This window comes from Erythrolamprus reginae, chromosome 9 (genome assembly GCF_031021105.1).
Source record: "Erythrolamprus reginae isolate rEryReg1 chromosome 9, rEryReg1.hap1, whole genome shotgun sequence".
In the NCBI taxonomy this organism is placed as follows: Eukaryota; Metazoa; Chordata; class Lepidosauria; order Squamata; family Dipsadidae; genus Erythrolamprus; species Erythrolamprus reginae.
The window spans coordinates 8,725,705-8,741,169 of record NC_091958.1 but is presented as its reverse complement, the minus strand read 5'-3'; the positions used below and the strand labels follow the sequence as shown (position 1 = coordinate 8,741,169).

The window sequence follows — 15,465 nt, the reverse complement described above, 5'->3', positions numbered from 1 at the left end:
ATAGGTCTACTGAGCGGCTTATTGTATTTTTCGGAGTATAAGATGCACCTTTTTCCCCTCCTAAAGGGTTAAAATCTGGGTGCATCTTATACACCGAATGTAGCCCCACCCTGCTTTTCAAACGGAGCTTTACAAGGCTGAAAACAACCTCTAAAATGGAGCTTTGCAAGGATGAAAACAACCTCTCAAATGGAGCTTTGCGAGGTTGAAAACAACCTCTCAAACGGAGCTTTGCAAAAATGAAAACAACCTCTCAAATGGAGCTTTGCAAGGTTAAAAACAACCTCTCAAATGGAGCTTTGCAAAAATGAAAACAACCTCTCAAATGGAGCTTTGTAAGGTTAAAAACAACCTCTCAAATGGAGCTTTGTAAGGTTAAAATCAACCTCTCAAATGGAGTTTTGTAAGGTTAAAAACAACCTCTCAAATGGAGCTTTGCAAAAATGAAAACAACCTCTCAAATGGAGCTTTGTAAGGTTAAAAACAACCTCTCAAATGGAGCTTTGTAAGGTTAAAAACAACCTCTCAAATGGAGCTTTGCTAAAATGAAAACAACCTCTCAAATGGAGCTTTGCAAAACTGAAAGCAACCTCTCAAATGGAGCTTTGCAAAAATGAAAACAACCTCTCAAATGGAGCTTTGCAAAGTTGAAAACAACCTCTCAAATGGAGCTTTGCAAGGCTGAAAACAACCTCTCAAATGGAGCTTTGCAAGGCTGAAAACAACCTCTCAAATGGAGCTCTGCAAAGTTGAAAACAACCTCTCAAATGGAGCTTTGCAAAAATGAAAACAACCTCTCAAATGGAGCTTTGCAAAGTTGAAAACAACCTCTCAAATGGAGCTTTGCAAGGCTGAAAACAACCTCTCAAATGGAGCTTTGCAAGGCTGAAAACAACCTCTCAAATGGAGCTCTGCAAGGTTGAAAACAACCTCTCAAACGGAGCTCTGCAAGGCTGAAAACAACCTCTCAAATGGAGCTTTGCATAATTGAAAACAACCTCTCAAATGGAGCTCTGCAAGGTTGAAAATACAGCCTTTCAAATGGAGCTTTGCAAGGCTAATATACCTGTTCCAAGCTGTTTGCTAAGGAAACCAGCTGGTGGGCAGAATTTTTTTCCTCATTTTCTTTCCCAAAAAACGAAGGTGCGTCTTATACTCCGATGTGTCTTATAGTATCACAAATGCAGTAATTGTCACCCATGCTTTTCAAGTGGCATTCAGAAGTTCAAAACCAGCACTGACAATGGTCCGTAAGGTGAGATTTGTTATCCCTGAATTCAGTATAACCCGCCCTGCCTTCGTGAATACATCAGAATGTAATTATTCCCAACTTCACACGATGAGAGTCTCTTTACCTGATTCACCCATATCTCAAACTGAGCTTCTCCAGCTTTGGACAACGTTGTCAGGAACAAATCTATAAGACACAAGGGACATAAATCAACAAGGATCAACATATATCCAGAAGTCACGTTGTAAATGAGCATTCAATTCAACCAAGTACATGTAGCCTAATCCTAAAAGCATTTCGGGTCAGCTGAGGACCTCTGCTATTTCTCTCTCTCAAGTAGGCCAGGCTTCTGAACTTAGAGTGTATGGATGGAGAATTCTTGCCTTTATGTGCTTATAGACTTGATTTTTTAATTGCTGATTGATGGATTGTTTTTAAATTGTTCTGCCTGACAGGTTGGATGAGCAGCAAGGAAAGAGAAAATCACACACACAGACTGGAGATTTCCGAAACACAAAATACAGTGGTACCTCATGATACGAACCCCTCGTCTTACGAACAACCCAAGATACGAATCTGGGGTTCAGAAAATTTTTGCCTCTTCTTACGAACATTTTTCTTCTTACGAACCCAGAAGTTCAGCAAAAGTTCGGGTTCGGGAGGCCGCTGGGAAGCCCCGCCGCCCGGCTGTCATCTTTTAAAACAGCCGGGGGGCTTCTCGGCGGGTTTGGCGTTTTTGGGTTTGGCGTTCGGGTTCAGGAGGACGCTGGGAAGCCTCCCGGCTGTTTCAAAAGGTGACAGCTGGGCGGCGGCGTTTTTTTGCGGGTTTTTTCCCCGTTGCACGGATTAATGGATTTTACATTGTTTCCTATGGGAAACAATGTTTCGTCTTACGAACTTTTCATCTTACGAACCTCCCCCTGGAACCAATTAGGTTCGTAAGATGAGGTATTACTGTATATTGCTTTACAAATTGGCTGAGAGCTGCAATGACAGCAGAAGAAAGTCTGTTTATGACCAAAAGGTCGGGGTTATCTGCCAAGCCGATAACAAATGTCTCAACCCCCCCAAGGTTTGTAAAGAATGCCTCCAAACGGGGCTGCAGCAAAGGTACTCACTCTATTTTTCAAGAGCTACAGTCTTTCAAAACACAATTGTCCAAAGGCTGGGTTTTTCCGAGGACGCAAGATGTTGGTTTAAGAGAGGAAACTCCATACCTGTTTTTTTTCCCTCTGTTAAACCACGAACGATAACTCCTGCAAAGAACACTCCCACAAAACCTCCCCTTTTAAGCCTGTTGCAGAATTCCCTAATTACTACCAGCTGTGATTAGGATCTTCTTCTGCATCTGCGCAGATGCTCCTGTCTTCCCATAATCCTGCGGACCTGCACATTGAAGATGGGGTCATTAATCACCCCCTCCTCATCCGACCCAGATGAGGCCTTAACTGGAGGTTTCATAGCAAGGGTCTCCACCTCTAACTTTCAAGCACCTTCAGCTTCCATCTCTTCTTCCCCGCACTGTCTGAACCCTCCAAGAGCCGGGATTGGATATTGCAGCCTAGAGGATAATTCTCTGCCTTACAAGGCAAAGGTTGCAGGTTCAAGTCCCAGTGGGTATGGCTAGCTGATGAGGCCAAAATAAGGCCAAAATAGATCTATCCCTCCAAGAGCCACACAGGTCTCAGATGCTTCAACGGACCAGGCTCATCTGGTTCAAAATCTGTTGTTGTTGTTATTGTTATATTATTATTATTATTATTATTATTATTATTATTATTATTATTATTATTATTATTATTATTAATTAGATTTGTATGCCGCCCCTCGCCGCAGACTCGGGGCGGCTTATAACAGTGATAAAAACAATATATAATGACAAATCTAATAGTTAGAATCTAAAATAACAATAATACATTTAAAAAGTCTAAAAAACAAGGAACCCCAATATATAAAAACCTACATACAGTCATATCATGCACAAAAACTACATAGGCAGGGGGAGATGTCTCAGTTCCCCCACGCTTGACGACAGAGGTGGGTTTTAAGGAGTTTACGAAAGGCAAGGAGGGTGGGGGCAGTTCTAATCTCCGGAGGGAGCTGATTCCAGAGGGTCGGAGCCGCCACAGAGAAGGCTCTTCTCCTGGGTCCCGCCAGACGACATTGTTTAGTTGACGGGACCCGAAGGAGACCAACTCTGTGGGACCTAACTGGTCGCTGGGATTTGTTACCAGAGGAACTGGCCGTGAGCCAACCACAACACTAAATATATTCAGTTTGCTGGAAACCACAGAAGAGGGATTGGGAGCCAGAAGGTTAGCTGCTAAGCAGGTCCATTTCTTCTTTGGCCCAGGGCCAAGGGAGGTTACCGCTGGGGACAATCTGTATCGCCACTGGCCTTCTTCATAAGGCTTTGGCAAGACGCTAAGACTTCAAAAAGATCTTTGCAGGCAAGAAATCTGCTTCTTAACTTCCCTCAAGGGGAAAAAATAATACCCATAATGGTTTATTTTCTCCTCCATTTCTATTTATTTTTAAAACGGAGGCTAGCCGAAAAGTAGTTTTTACCATGGCATTGTGATTTAAAAAACAACAACAACTATGAATATAAAATCTTTAAGTCTGTATTTGTTTTTCTTAGAACCAGCCAAGGATATAATAGTTGTGGCATTTAGTTACTGGAAGGGTGGGTGGAATTTAGAAAAGGCAAAGGAAAAAAGAAAGAAAGAAAGAAAGAAAGAAAACAGACAGCCAAGCCACAAAGCAGTAAGAGGGAAAAAAATAATTTAAATGTCAAAGAGATTTACCAAGTTAACAGTACAAATGGGACTTGAAAGAAAATATATCTTCCCTCTATTGTTAATCCCTTTCTTCTCTTTGATACGTTTTTCAGAACTGGCATCCTAAAAAAATTCTAGGACACATCAGGCAAGCGCTTTAAAATGAGGACGAAACCAGAACAAAGGCATGAAATGAAACCTGTTCTTGGGTTCACATCTAGTTAAAAGCGGATCAGCTAAGATTATTTGGGATTTATTTATTTATTTAATTTGTATGCCACCCCTCTCCGTAGACTTGGGGCGGTTCACAGCAGTGATAAAAACAATGTACAATACAAATCTAATAATACGAAGTTAAAAACCCATAATTTAAAAAAACATGCACACAACACACCATACATAAATTATAGGGGTCTGTAATATGGTAAATGATTTAGCTTTACTAGATAAATGGTCAAAGCAATGGAAACTGCAGTTTAATGTTTCCAAATGTAAAATAATGCACTTGGGGAAAAGGAATCCTCAATCCGAGTATTGCATTGGCAGTTTTGTGTTAGCAAAAACTTCAGAAGAGAAGGATTTAGGGGTAGTGATTTCTGACACTCTCAAAATGGGTGAGCAGTGTGGTCGGGCAGTAGGAAAAGCAAGTAGGATGCTTGGCTGCATAGCTAGAGGTATAACAAGCAGGAAGAGGGAGATTGTGATCCCTTTATATAGAGCGCTGGTGAGACCACATTTGGAATACTGTGTTCAGTTCTGGAGACCTCACCTACAAAAAGATATTGACAAAATCGAACGGGTCCAAAGACGGGCTACAAGAATGGTGGAAGGTCTTAAGCATAAAACGTATCAGGAAAGACTTCATGAACTCAATCTGTATAGTCTGGAGGACAGAAGGAAAAGGGGGGACATGATCGAAACATTTAAATATGTCAAAGGATTAAATAAGGTTCAGGAGGGAAGTGTTTTTAATAGGAAAGTGAACACAAGAACAAGGGGACACAATCTGAAGTTAGTTGGGGGAAAGATCAAAAGCAACGTGAGAAAATATTATTTCACTGAAAGAGTAGTAGATCCTTGGAACAAACTTCCAGCAGACGTGGTTGGTAAATCCACAGTAACTGAATTTAAACATGCCTGGGATAAATATATATCTATTGTAAGATGAAATACAGGAAATAGTATAAGGGCAGACTAGATGGACCATGAGGTCTTTTTCTGCTGTCAGTCTTCTATGTTTCTATAAATGTACAATACAAATCTAATAATACGAAGTTAAAACCCCATAATTTAAAAAACATGCACACAACACACCATACATAAATTATATAGGCTTGGGGAATATATTTCAATTCCCCCATGCCTGATGACAGAGGTGGGTTTTGAGAAGTTTACAAAAGGCAAGGAGGGTGGGGGCAATTCTGATCTCTGGGGGGGAGTTGGTTCCAGAGGGCCGGGGCCGGGATATAGATTGTTTTTTTGTTGGGTAGACAGAACGATGGTCAATGGTAAAATTCCCGGCTCAATTGTGGTCAGAGGTGAAGAACTACCTGTATGGATGCCATTTAGCAGACAGATATTATACTACTTTTGATATGTTATAAAGATCAATGAAGACTTTTATTTTGGGATTTTCACCATGCAATCATGTTTCCGAGGCCTGAAAACCATCTTTTGAAACCAAAGATCCCCCAGTTAGCCACGAGCTATGAATAACTCTATTACACCTGAGTGAGCTCTTGAAGTTTATACTTATGTTCGGTGGGGTATGAGCTAAACGTTACTGTAAGCAAAGCAATTAATTCATGTTTTGCATCCTCGTAGAAAACAAAGCCTTACTGAGAAAGAATGATCCAAGCGTAATTGTGTAGCCCAACATTAGCACCCACACGCTTTTCAAATTTGCATCTTCCAATGTTCTTGAAATATAATTGCATGCTGGTAGAGTTTTTTGTTACTTAAACATTATCCTTCTGATTCATTGCTTAAATGTATTGGGTGTTTCTTTTCTTTTCTAAAGGTGTTTTTCAAAACAATATTTTCAAGGCAGGAATATTTATTTATTTAATTATTTATTTATCTATCTATTTATTTATTTATTTATCAGATTTGTAAGCCGCCCCTCTCCGTAGACTCGGGGCGGCTAACAACAACAATAATATAATGTAAACAAATCTAATATTTAAGTTAATTTAAAAAACCCCAATTTAAGAAACCAATCATACATACTGACATACCATGCATAAATTTTATAACCAGAGTATAAAATAATGTGCTGAAGCTGACCAGACTAAGGATGCTGGTCAGATGAATAGCTGGTTAGTAGATTTTTCCCCTATTTTCCTCTCCCCAAAACTAAGGTGTATCTTATATTTCGGTGTGTCTTATACTCTGAAAAATATGGTAATTTACTTAGCAATATTGTCAGAAGTGGTTTCACGTTGCCTTTCTTCCTAAGGCAGAGAAAAAGGGGCTGTTCTAGAGACATCCAGGGCGAAAGGCAGAACTCAACTCAACTTTAGATCAAACTGGGTTTCTGTCAAATGCCCAAGAAAACAAAGCTGCATTTATCTGTCATGAAAACTCTTCTTTATTTTGGGACCATTACGGCAATGGCATCACATCCAAATGAGGAAGAACTTAGTTACAGTGATCCCCCGAGTTTCGCGATCCCGATCATTGCGAATCGCTATATCGCGATTTTTCCACCTGATGACGTCACTCCCTTCCTTTCTCATCTTTCTTTCTCTCTCTCTTTCTCTATCTTGCTTCTTCCTCTCTCACACTCTCTTCCTCCCTCTCTCATCTCTTTCTTTCCTTCTCTCTCTTTCTCTATCTCTCCCCCTCTTGCTCTCGAGCGGCAAGCGAGCAGCCAGGCGGGCGGGCGAAATCACCGTTGATTTTAATTGTATGTGAACCCTAAGAATAAATTGGACCCTGAATTAATAAGTCATGGATAAAGGAAAGATATGCAAAAATGGAGAATAATCACTTTTCCCATTAGAAGTACGTAGGAGCACTACTGTTAAGATCTCAGATGGCATTTTGGGCAAGTTTCAAGATTAATGGTTAATGGCTGGTGTATTTTCCAAAATAATTGGAAGGCTATTACAGTTTGAAGACAAAGGCATATAGGACAGCTTGTAAAATTAAGTTTAATGAAACCATCAACATTAAGAAAAAAAAGGATTCTTAAGGGTTGAACACTATTACAAAATACACCAACCAGCACTAGCGCAGAAACTAGTGAAATACTGTATATTAAAAACTACCATGAAACCAATTACTAGTAAAAACTTTTTAAAAATCCAGGCAAATAAGAATATAAGAAATATTCCTAATGGCACCATCGAAATCATGGCAGAAAAATAATTAGGTTGAGGTTGGGCTACCTAAGAGAAGGAATGACGGTAGAGCAGAATAATAATAATAATAATAATAATAATAATAATAATAATAATAATAATAATAATTTATTGGATTTGTATGCCGCCCCTCTCCGTAGACTCGGGGCGGCTAACAACAATTATAAAAACAGCATGTGACAATCCAATAATAAAACAACTAAAATCCCTTATTATAAAACCAAACATACACACAGACATACCATGCATAACTTGTAATGGCCAAGGGGGAAGAAATTAAGAATTATTTTTAAAATTATATGGTAGCCTTTAAAGAGGATCTGATTCTGGCCTCAAAGTGCCCCTAATTAACCATCTGTTCTCTACAATTAGGAATATTCAGTCTCATATTTTGTTTTTTAGACAAACCTATAATAAATTGGAAAATAAGAGCTGGCTTGTAAATGGCTAGACGGTAGTTTTATTGCTAGTTATGATGCCTAGACTGGACTGCATCATAATTTTACCTATGCTTATGTTTCTCTGTCTTTTTAGTGGAATAAAGACATTATCATTCATAGTCCAAAAGGAAAAAGAATAAAAGAATGCACAGGGGGTTGCAATTTGCTGTACAACACAATTGCTGCTTTTTTCTCTAAATGATTATCTCTCGCATGCCTTTTTGCAGAACCTGCTATAGATATTCCCCTGAATAAAGAACTGAAGTGCCTGGATTTTTCTTCTTCTTCTCCTTGTGGCTTAAGACATGAAACATAGATACCTTGCATCTAGGTCAATTGCTGTGGGGTAAAATCTTTTGCAGTCAGCCACTCGGTTTCCCTCTCCAACGCGTTCTTTTCATTTATTTAAACAGAAGGTATCAATTGTGACATTTGTGTGCTTATTTTCCATAATTGCAAGCCATTTAACCCAAGTCACTGAATTTGAGATGCATACATTGATGCATTTTCTATGCTTAGGAAAACTTGGGAATTAGCTGGCAATTTGCAAGTTTTAATTTTTTTTTTTTTTTAAAGGAACTGACTTACTTTTTTTAGGATATTCCTCTATTGTCTGGGATATTTTACTTTAGGGGGAAGATCAGAAGCAACATGAGAAAATATTATTTTACTGAGAGTAGTAGATCCTAGTAGTAGTAGAGTGGGTCTTCTCCGGGTCCCGTCAACTAAACAATGTTGCTTGGCGGAACCCAGGGGAAGAGCCTTCTCTGTGGCGGCCCTGGCCCTCTAGAACCAACTCCCCCCAGAGATTAGAATTACTCCCACCCTCCTTGCCTTTCGTAAGCTTCTTAAAACCCACCTCTGTTGCCAGGCATGGGGGAATTGAGATACTCTTTCCCCCTAGGCCTTTACAATTTTATGCATGGTATGTCTGTATGTATGTTTGGTTTTACAATAAGGGTTTTTAACTGTTTATATTGGATTGTCATATACTGTTTACTACTGTTGTTAGCCGCCCCGAGTCTACGGAGAGGGGCGGCATGCAAATCCAATCTAATCAAATCAAATCCTTGGAACAAATTTCCAGCAGACGTGGTTGGTAAATCCACAGTAACTGAATTTAAACATGCCTGGGATAAACATATATCTATCCTAAGATAAAATATTGGAAATAGAACAAGGGCAGACTAGATGGGCCATGAGGTCTTTTTCTGCCGTCAATCTTCTGTTTCTAGACAGAACCTAGATGCCCAATGTAGCACTTTGGTCGGTAAAGTTTCTTGCGTCAATTTTTTAAACAGATTGTTTTATTCTTTTAAAAAATTAATAGAAAGTCTTCATACATCAAGCCAAAGCAACTGGCTTTAAACCTGGGGTGTCAAACTTGATTTCATTGAGGGCCATGTTTGATCTTGGGGGCTCAAGCCAATGCAGAATTTGGCTCGTAAATAGTGTGGCCCTCAGCCATTTAGGGCTTTAAAGGTAATAACCAACACTTTCATTGAAGCTTCATTGTTTTCCTGGTGCCCCAATGTGCCACTTTATTATTTTTTTTGCATCCTCTCAAAGCTTAGGAAGCCTCTGAAAAGGCCTTGTGTTGTTTCAGTTCTACAAGAATTGGCAATCAGGGGGTGGATCTGCTATGAGACTAGAGCAATGTAATTGCCACTTTGCTGTTTGACTAAAGACAGGATAATCACAAAATTAAGCTATGTCAACGTAAGGGGGGGGGGGGGGAATGCAGCAAAACCAAAGAGAATGAACTTCTGAGCACATACAGCTTGACAATAGAAACACCTCCCCTCGCTCACACTTACAAAGGGATTTTTAGTCCGGCGGTTGAGTAAATAACACAGGTGATGTTGAGAGAATACACGCAGTGTTCCGAAATTCTGTGAACACTTCCTTATGAACCTGATGTTCATCTCACTTGCATCTACAAGAAGTCTATTACACTGTTTCCCCGAAAATAAGACCCTGTCTTATATTTTTTTTGAACCCCGAAATAAGCGCTTGGCCTTATTTTTGGGGAGGTCTTATTATTTGGGGGCGCGTGGAACAAGATGAGGGTTCTTCTTGCTGTCTTACCTGATTTCCAGCTCTGTCTCCCTAACCAGAGATATGGCGGGGACCGGCTGCGCATGTGTTTAAATATTTTGGGGGAGGGCTTATTTTCAGGCAATGTCTTATTTTCCAGGGAAACACAGTAGTAGTTTAAAACTGTGAGTACTTCATATTCAAGACTATGTGGCAGCTCCCAATTGTTAAGACAACACTGGCTTTTTAAAACATGTTTTCTAATCTCAACATTCATAAATAACATGTTGGCGAATGTCTTTAGCAACACATACAGTGGTACTTCTACCTAAGAACACCTCTACTTACATACTTTTCTAGAACTGGGTATTCAAGAGTTTGACTCTTCTCAAGAACCATTTTCTACTTACAAACCCGAGCCTCCGAAACTGTAACCGGAAAAGGCAGGGAGAAGCCTCCGTGGGACCTCTCTAGGAATCTCCTGGGAGGAAACAGGGCCGGAAAAGGCAAGGAAAAGCCTCTGTGGGACCTCTCTAGGAATCTCCTGGGAGGAAACAGGGCCGGAAAAGGCAGGGAGAAGCCTCTGTGGGACCTCTCTAGGAATCTCCTGGGAGGAAACAGGGCCGGAAAAGGCAGGGAGAAGCCTCCATGGGTCCTCTCTAGGAATCTCCTGGGAGGAAACATGGCCAGAAAAGGCAGGGAGAAGCCTCCATGGGTCCTCTCTAGGAATCTCCTGGGAGGAAACAGGGCCAGAAAAGGCAGGGAGAAGCCTCCATGGGTCCTCTCTAGGAATCTCCTGGGAGGAAACAGGGCCAGAAAAGGCAGGGAGAAGCCTCCATGGGTCCTCTCTAGGAATCTCCTGGGAGGAAACAGGGCCGGAAAAGGCAGGGAGAAGCCTCCATGGGTCCTCTCTAGGAATCTCCTGGGAGGAAACAGGGCCAGAAAAGGCAGGGAGAAGCCTCCATGGGACCTCTCTAGGAATCTCCTGGGAGGAAACAGGGCCAGAAAAGGTGGGGAGAAGCCTCTGTAGGGCCTCTCTAGGAATCTCCTGGGAGGAAACAGGGCCTCCACCCTCCCTGTGGTTTCCCCAATCGCTCTCATTATTTGCTTTTACACTGATTCCTATGGGAAAAATTGCTTCTTCTTACAAACTTTTCTACTTAAGAACCTGGTCACGGAACAAATTACGGTAAGTTCGGAAGCAGAGGTACCACTGTACCTATAAAACGGTTTCTGCTAAAAATAACAACATTTGAATTCTTTGGATTGAAGACAGTATGTAAACTGTGCTCTCCAAGGGGGGCAGATTAGATCAATGTTACTTGACATTAATCAAAGATGAAGAAGTATTAGAGTTGGTCTTTAAATTTTTTTTTTTTTATTAGCAAAACTGTGTCAATAATGATAAGCACGTATATACCAGGCAGTGTTATCTGCATGGATTATTGGGATGGGCTTCCTCAGTGATTATTTTCCCTTCCATTGGAGATCTGATTGGCTCCAATTCTTTCTCTTTTTGGAGAGTGTTCTGTCGAACTCCCTGGTAGAATCCTCCCAAAAATGCACAGATACAATTTCAGACACACACACACACATTTGAAAATTCAAAACAATGTTCTTTATACCGAAAATGCAAATAAACTTTGTCTCCAATCAAACTGGTAATTTGTACAAGTCCCTTATCAGTTCTGTGATACTTAGCTTGCAGCTGTGAAGCAATTCACAGTCCTTCTTCTCTCACAAAGTGAAACACACTTTACCCTGGTTTAGTTTCAAAGCGGGGAAAAATCAGCACACAAAAAGTCCAAGTCAGTAAAGCAGTCACGAAACACAACGATCAGATAATCCTTCACAATGGCCAAACTAATGACCACAGCCCCACCCAACCACAGGTGGCCTCATTTTCTTTGATAATAATCTCTCAGTTGTTGTTGCCTATGCATCGCTCTCCACATGCGTGGCTGTATCATTAACTCTTGTTCCGAATCCAAGGAGGAGCTAGATAATTGATCTCCTTCTGAGCTGTCTGCCACACTCTCCTCCTCCCTGTCACTCATGTCTTCTTGGTCAGAGGAGCCTTCATCAGCAGATTCCACGGGGGGGGGGGGAAACAGGCCTGCAGCATGTGGATGTCTCCCCCACATCCACAGTCCTTGGGGCAGGAGTTGGGCCAGAGCTAACCACAACAGAGAGGAGGGAAGAAGAGGAGAAAGAAAGGAGAAGGAAAAAGAGAAAGAGGAGGAGGAAAAAGATGAAAAGATGAAGGAGGAGAAAGAGAAATGAAAGGAGAAGAAGGAGGAAGAGGTAAAGAAAAAGGAAGAGGGGATGAAAAAGGAGGAGAAGGAACCAACAGCAGAAGCAAAATCTGACATTTTCAAGGAGCTTTCAGGGTTGGATTAAAATTGTAACCCCCCCCCCCCCATCCCTTTCCAACCCCCTCCCCAATGCAAGGGGAACATCTGCATTTGAATGTTCTTCAGGGTTTGGAGTATTTCTTTATGGAATTTATGTTTTAATCCTATTACTGTATTAAAACCCGTAAGCTGCTCAGAGATGGTTCTCATCAGAGCAGGATGTAAAACCAGATGGATGGATAAATGACTCTAAAGGGATAAAGCTCCCTTAAGATACCTAGACTATCAATATTGTTAACAGCAATTTCATTTTGAAATGCTCATTGAAGGGACTCTCAAATTACTTAAATAGCATTAACTGCATACACAGTGCCTTAGACAAAGAATACGGGGAAATAGATAGAAGATAGATAGATAGATAGATAGATAGATAGATAGATAGATAGATAGATAGATAGATAGACAGATAGATGATGGATGAATGATAGATGATCGGTGATGATAGATAGATAGATAGATAGATAGATGGATGGATGGATGGATGGATGGATGGATAGGTAGGTAGGTAGGTAGATGATACAGACAAACAGACAGACAGATAATGAATGTATAGGTGAGACAGACACAGATATATGATGGCCGGCTGGCTGACAGGTGAAAGACTGATGGGCAAATGAACAGATAATGGAAAAGAGGTAACAGGATAGTGAAATACAAAAAATGATAGAAATGTTAAACAAAGAAAAAATATTCTATGGTTTTGCGAATATATTTAATGACAAAGAATTTTGGTCCATTTTTGCCAAATCTAGGACATACACTGTAATGGGAATAAATGTATCATAGAAAAAGGTTAGGCTCAGATTCCAGAAAGTTACTTCCAAACATCTCAACATGTTCATTTTCTTAACAACAGATGTTCGTATTCCCAAAAATACATTCCATGCATAATTTTTTTCATTAGATAACCAATACGATTCCAAAACAGATTGGAAGGACTACAGAAACAGCTCTTTAGATCTCAGTTAAGAAAATATCCCAGTCAGGAAAGTGGGTGGTAAGGCAGCAGTTTGAAATATATTAAGAAAAAAAACAACCACAACCCCGAACTTGGCATAAAAATGCTGTGAGTAAAAATGATTACCCTCGTCTCCTTTTTCCATACGTACTTTAAATCCATTTTATTCGTGTCGCTATCAAAAATAGTTTAGCTGCTTTTATTATTTTCAGCCCATTTTCGAAAGAAAGAAAGAAAACATTCTATGTAGGGCAACCTGGTATTTGCTTCGCCATTCTGCTTTGCCTTTGATCTTTCAAACAATTCCTTTCCTCCAATTCCACCCCCTGAAGCCACTGCAGTCATTGTACTCATTCCTCCACCATAATCCGTCCCACTATAATCGATAGAATCGTATAGATTCACTGCTTGTGATATCACCGTGTTGGTGGTGAGCTGAGGTTTTTTTTTACACATTGCAGAAAAAAAAAGCAGGATTTAAAACGTGAAATGTACAGAGAGGTAAGAAAGCCAAAACTAAATCAAAGGAGACATTCATTCATTCATTCATTCATTCATTCATTCATTCATTCATTCATTCATTTATTGGATTTGTATGCCGCCCCTCTCCGGAGACTCGGGGCGGCTAACAACAGCAATAAAACAATGTACAATAATAATCCAATAAATACTAAAAATGATTTAAAAAACCCATTAATATATAAAAAAACATACATACAGACATACCACACATGAAATTGTAAAGGCCCAGGGGGAAAAAGCATCTCAATTTCCCCATGCCTGGCGGCAGACGGGTTTTTTAAGGAGTTTACGAAAGGGTGGGGGCAATTCTAATCTCTGGGGGGGGGTTGGTTCCAGAGGGCCGGGGCCGTCACAGAGAAGGCTCTTCCCCTGGGTCCCGCCAAGCGGCATTGTTTAAACATTTAAACAGACCCAGAGCAACAAAGAGAGGGGGGAAAAAACCAAGACAATTTTTTTTTTTAAAACCTAGAACATGAAAGTAACCTGGGAGAATCACACTCTTAATAATCATAATAATCACCAAGATGGGAAATGAAAGGACTCTTGTGATCAATCAAATGAGATCTGTGATCTCCTTTCATTAGATTAGATTAGATTAGATTTATTGGATTTATATGCCGCCCCTCTCCGCAGACTCGGGGCAACTCACAACAATGGCAAAAACAGTACATAGTAACAAATCTAATATTTAGCAATCTAAATTACAGTTTTAGGTTAAAAAATTCATAAAAGCAACACCAATATATATAAAAAACAAGCACACAATCAATCATACACCAAAAACAACATGGGCAAGGGGGAGATGTTTCAATCCAATGATTAAAACAATTTAAAACCCTTAATATAAAAAACAACCATACATCTCATACAAACCATACGTAAAACAGAAACGGCCCAGGGGAATCAATTTCCCCATGCCTGGTGACAGAGGTGGATTTTAAGGAGTTTACGAAAGGCAAGGAGGGTGGGGGCAATCCTAATCTCTGGGGGGAGCTGGTTCCAAAGGGTCGGAGCCACCACAGAGAAGGCTCTTCCCCTGGGTCCCGCCGGACGACATTGTTTCGTCGACGGGACCCCGAGAAGGCCAACTCTGTGGGACCTAACCGGTTGCTGGGATTCGTGCGGCAGAAGGTGGTCCCGGAGATATTCTGGTCCGGTGCCATGAAGGGCTTTATAGGTCATAACCAACACTTTGAATTGTGACCGGAAACTGATCGGCAATCGATGCAGACTGCGGAGTGTTGGAGTAATATGGGCATACTTAGAGAAGCTCATAATTGCTCTCGCAGCTGCATTGTCTACTAACGAAAAGAAAATTCCCTGGTACCATAAAGCAAAGTGCAAAAGCCAATAATGTTTTTGAGTTTAAAATGCCTTTAGAAAAAGAGAGAGAGAGAGAGATGTTGAGCAGAGATGCAGAACTTAATGCCTGCAGTGAAATTAAATGGAACAACACGCCGTCACAGATACTCTTGTCAATTGGAATCAACAAATTGCCTCTCCATTTTTAAATTTATTTTTTAATTCCCTTTTGATTATGTTGTTGTAAAATCTTGACACGTCCAATTGTTTCAATGCAACAATGTTGGCAGGGTGTTAAAAGTTATTAACATTCCGCTGTCTGGATTAACTCGGAGTATTGGAAATGGGGAAAAAAAGGTAGATTCTGTCTATTTTTAATTATTATTTAGGATATCGATATGAGAAGCATAAAATCA

The 15,465-nt window shown here is 40.4% G+C and overlaps 1 protein-coding gene across 1 annotated transcript in view; it reads right to left on the bottom strand.

Annotated features, from left to right (window-relative positions):
• ITFG1 (integrin alpha FG-GAP repeat containing 1) overlaps window positions 1–15,465 on the bottom strand; it is a 102,760-nt gene that overhangs the window by 68,481 nt on the left and 18,814 nt on the right. Inside the window, exon 7 of the mRNA XM_070761626.1 lies at window positions 1,356–1,417. Coding sequence (XP_070617727.1) covers window positions 1,356–1,417 — 62 coding nt within the window. The remainder of the gene's footprint in view (window positions 1–1,355; window positions 1,418–15,465) is intronic.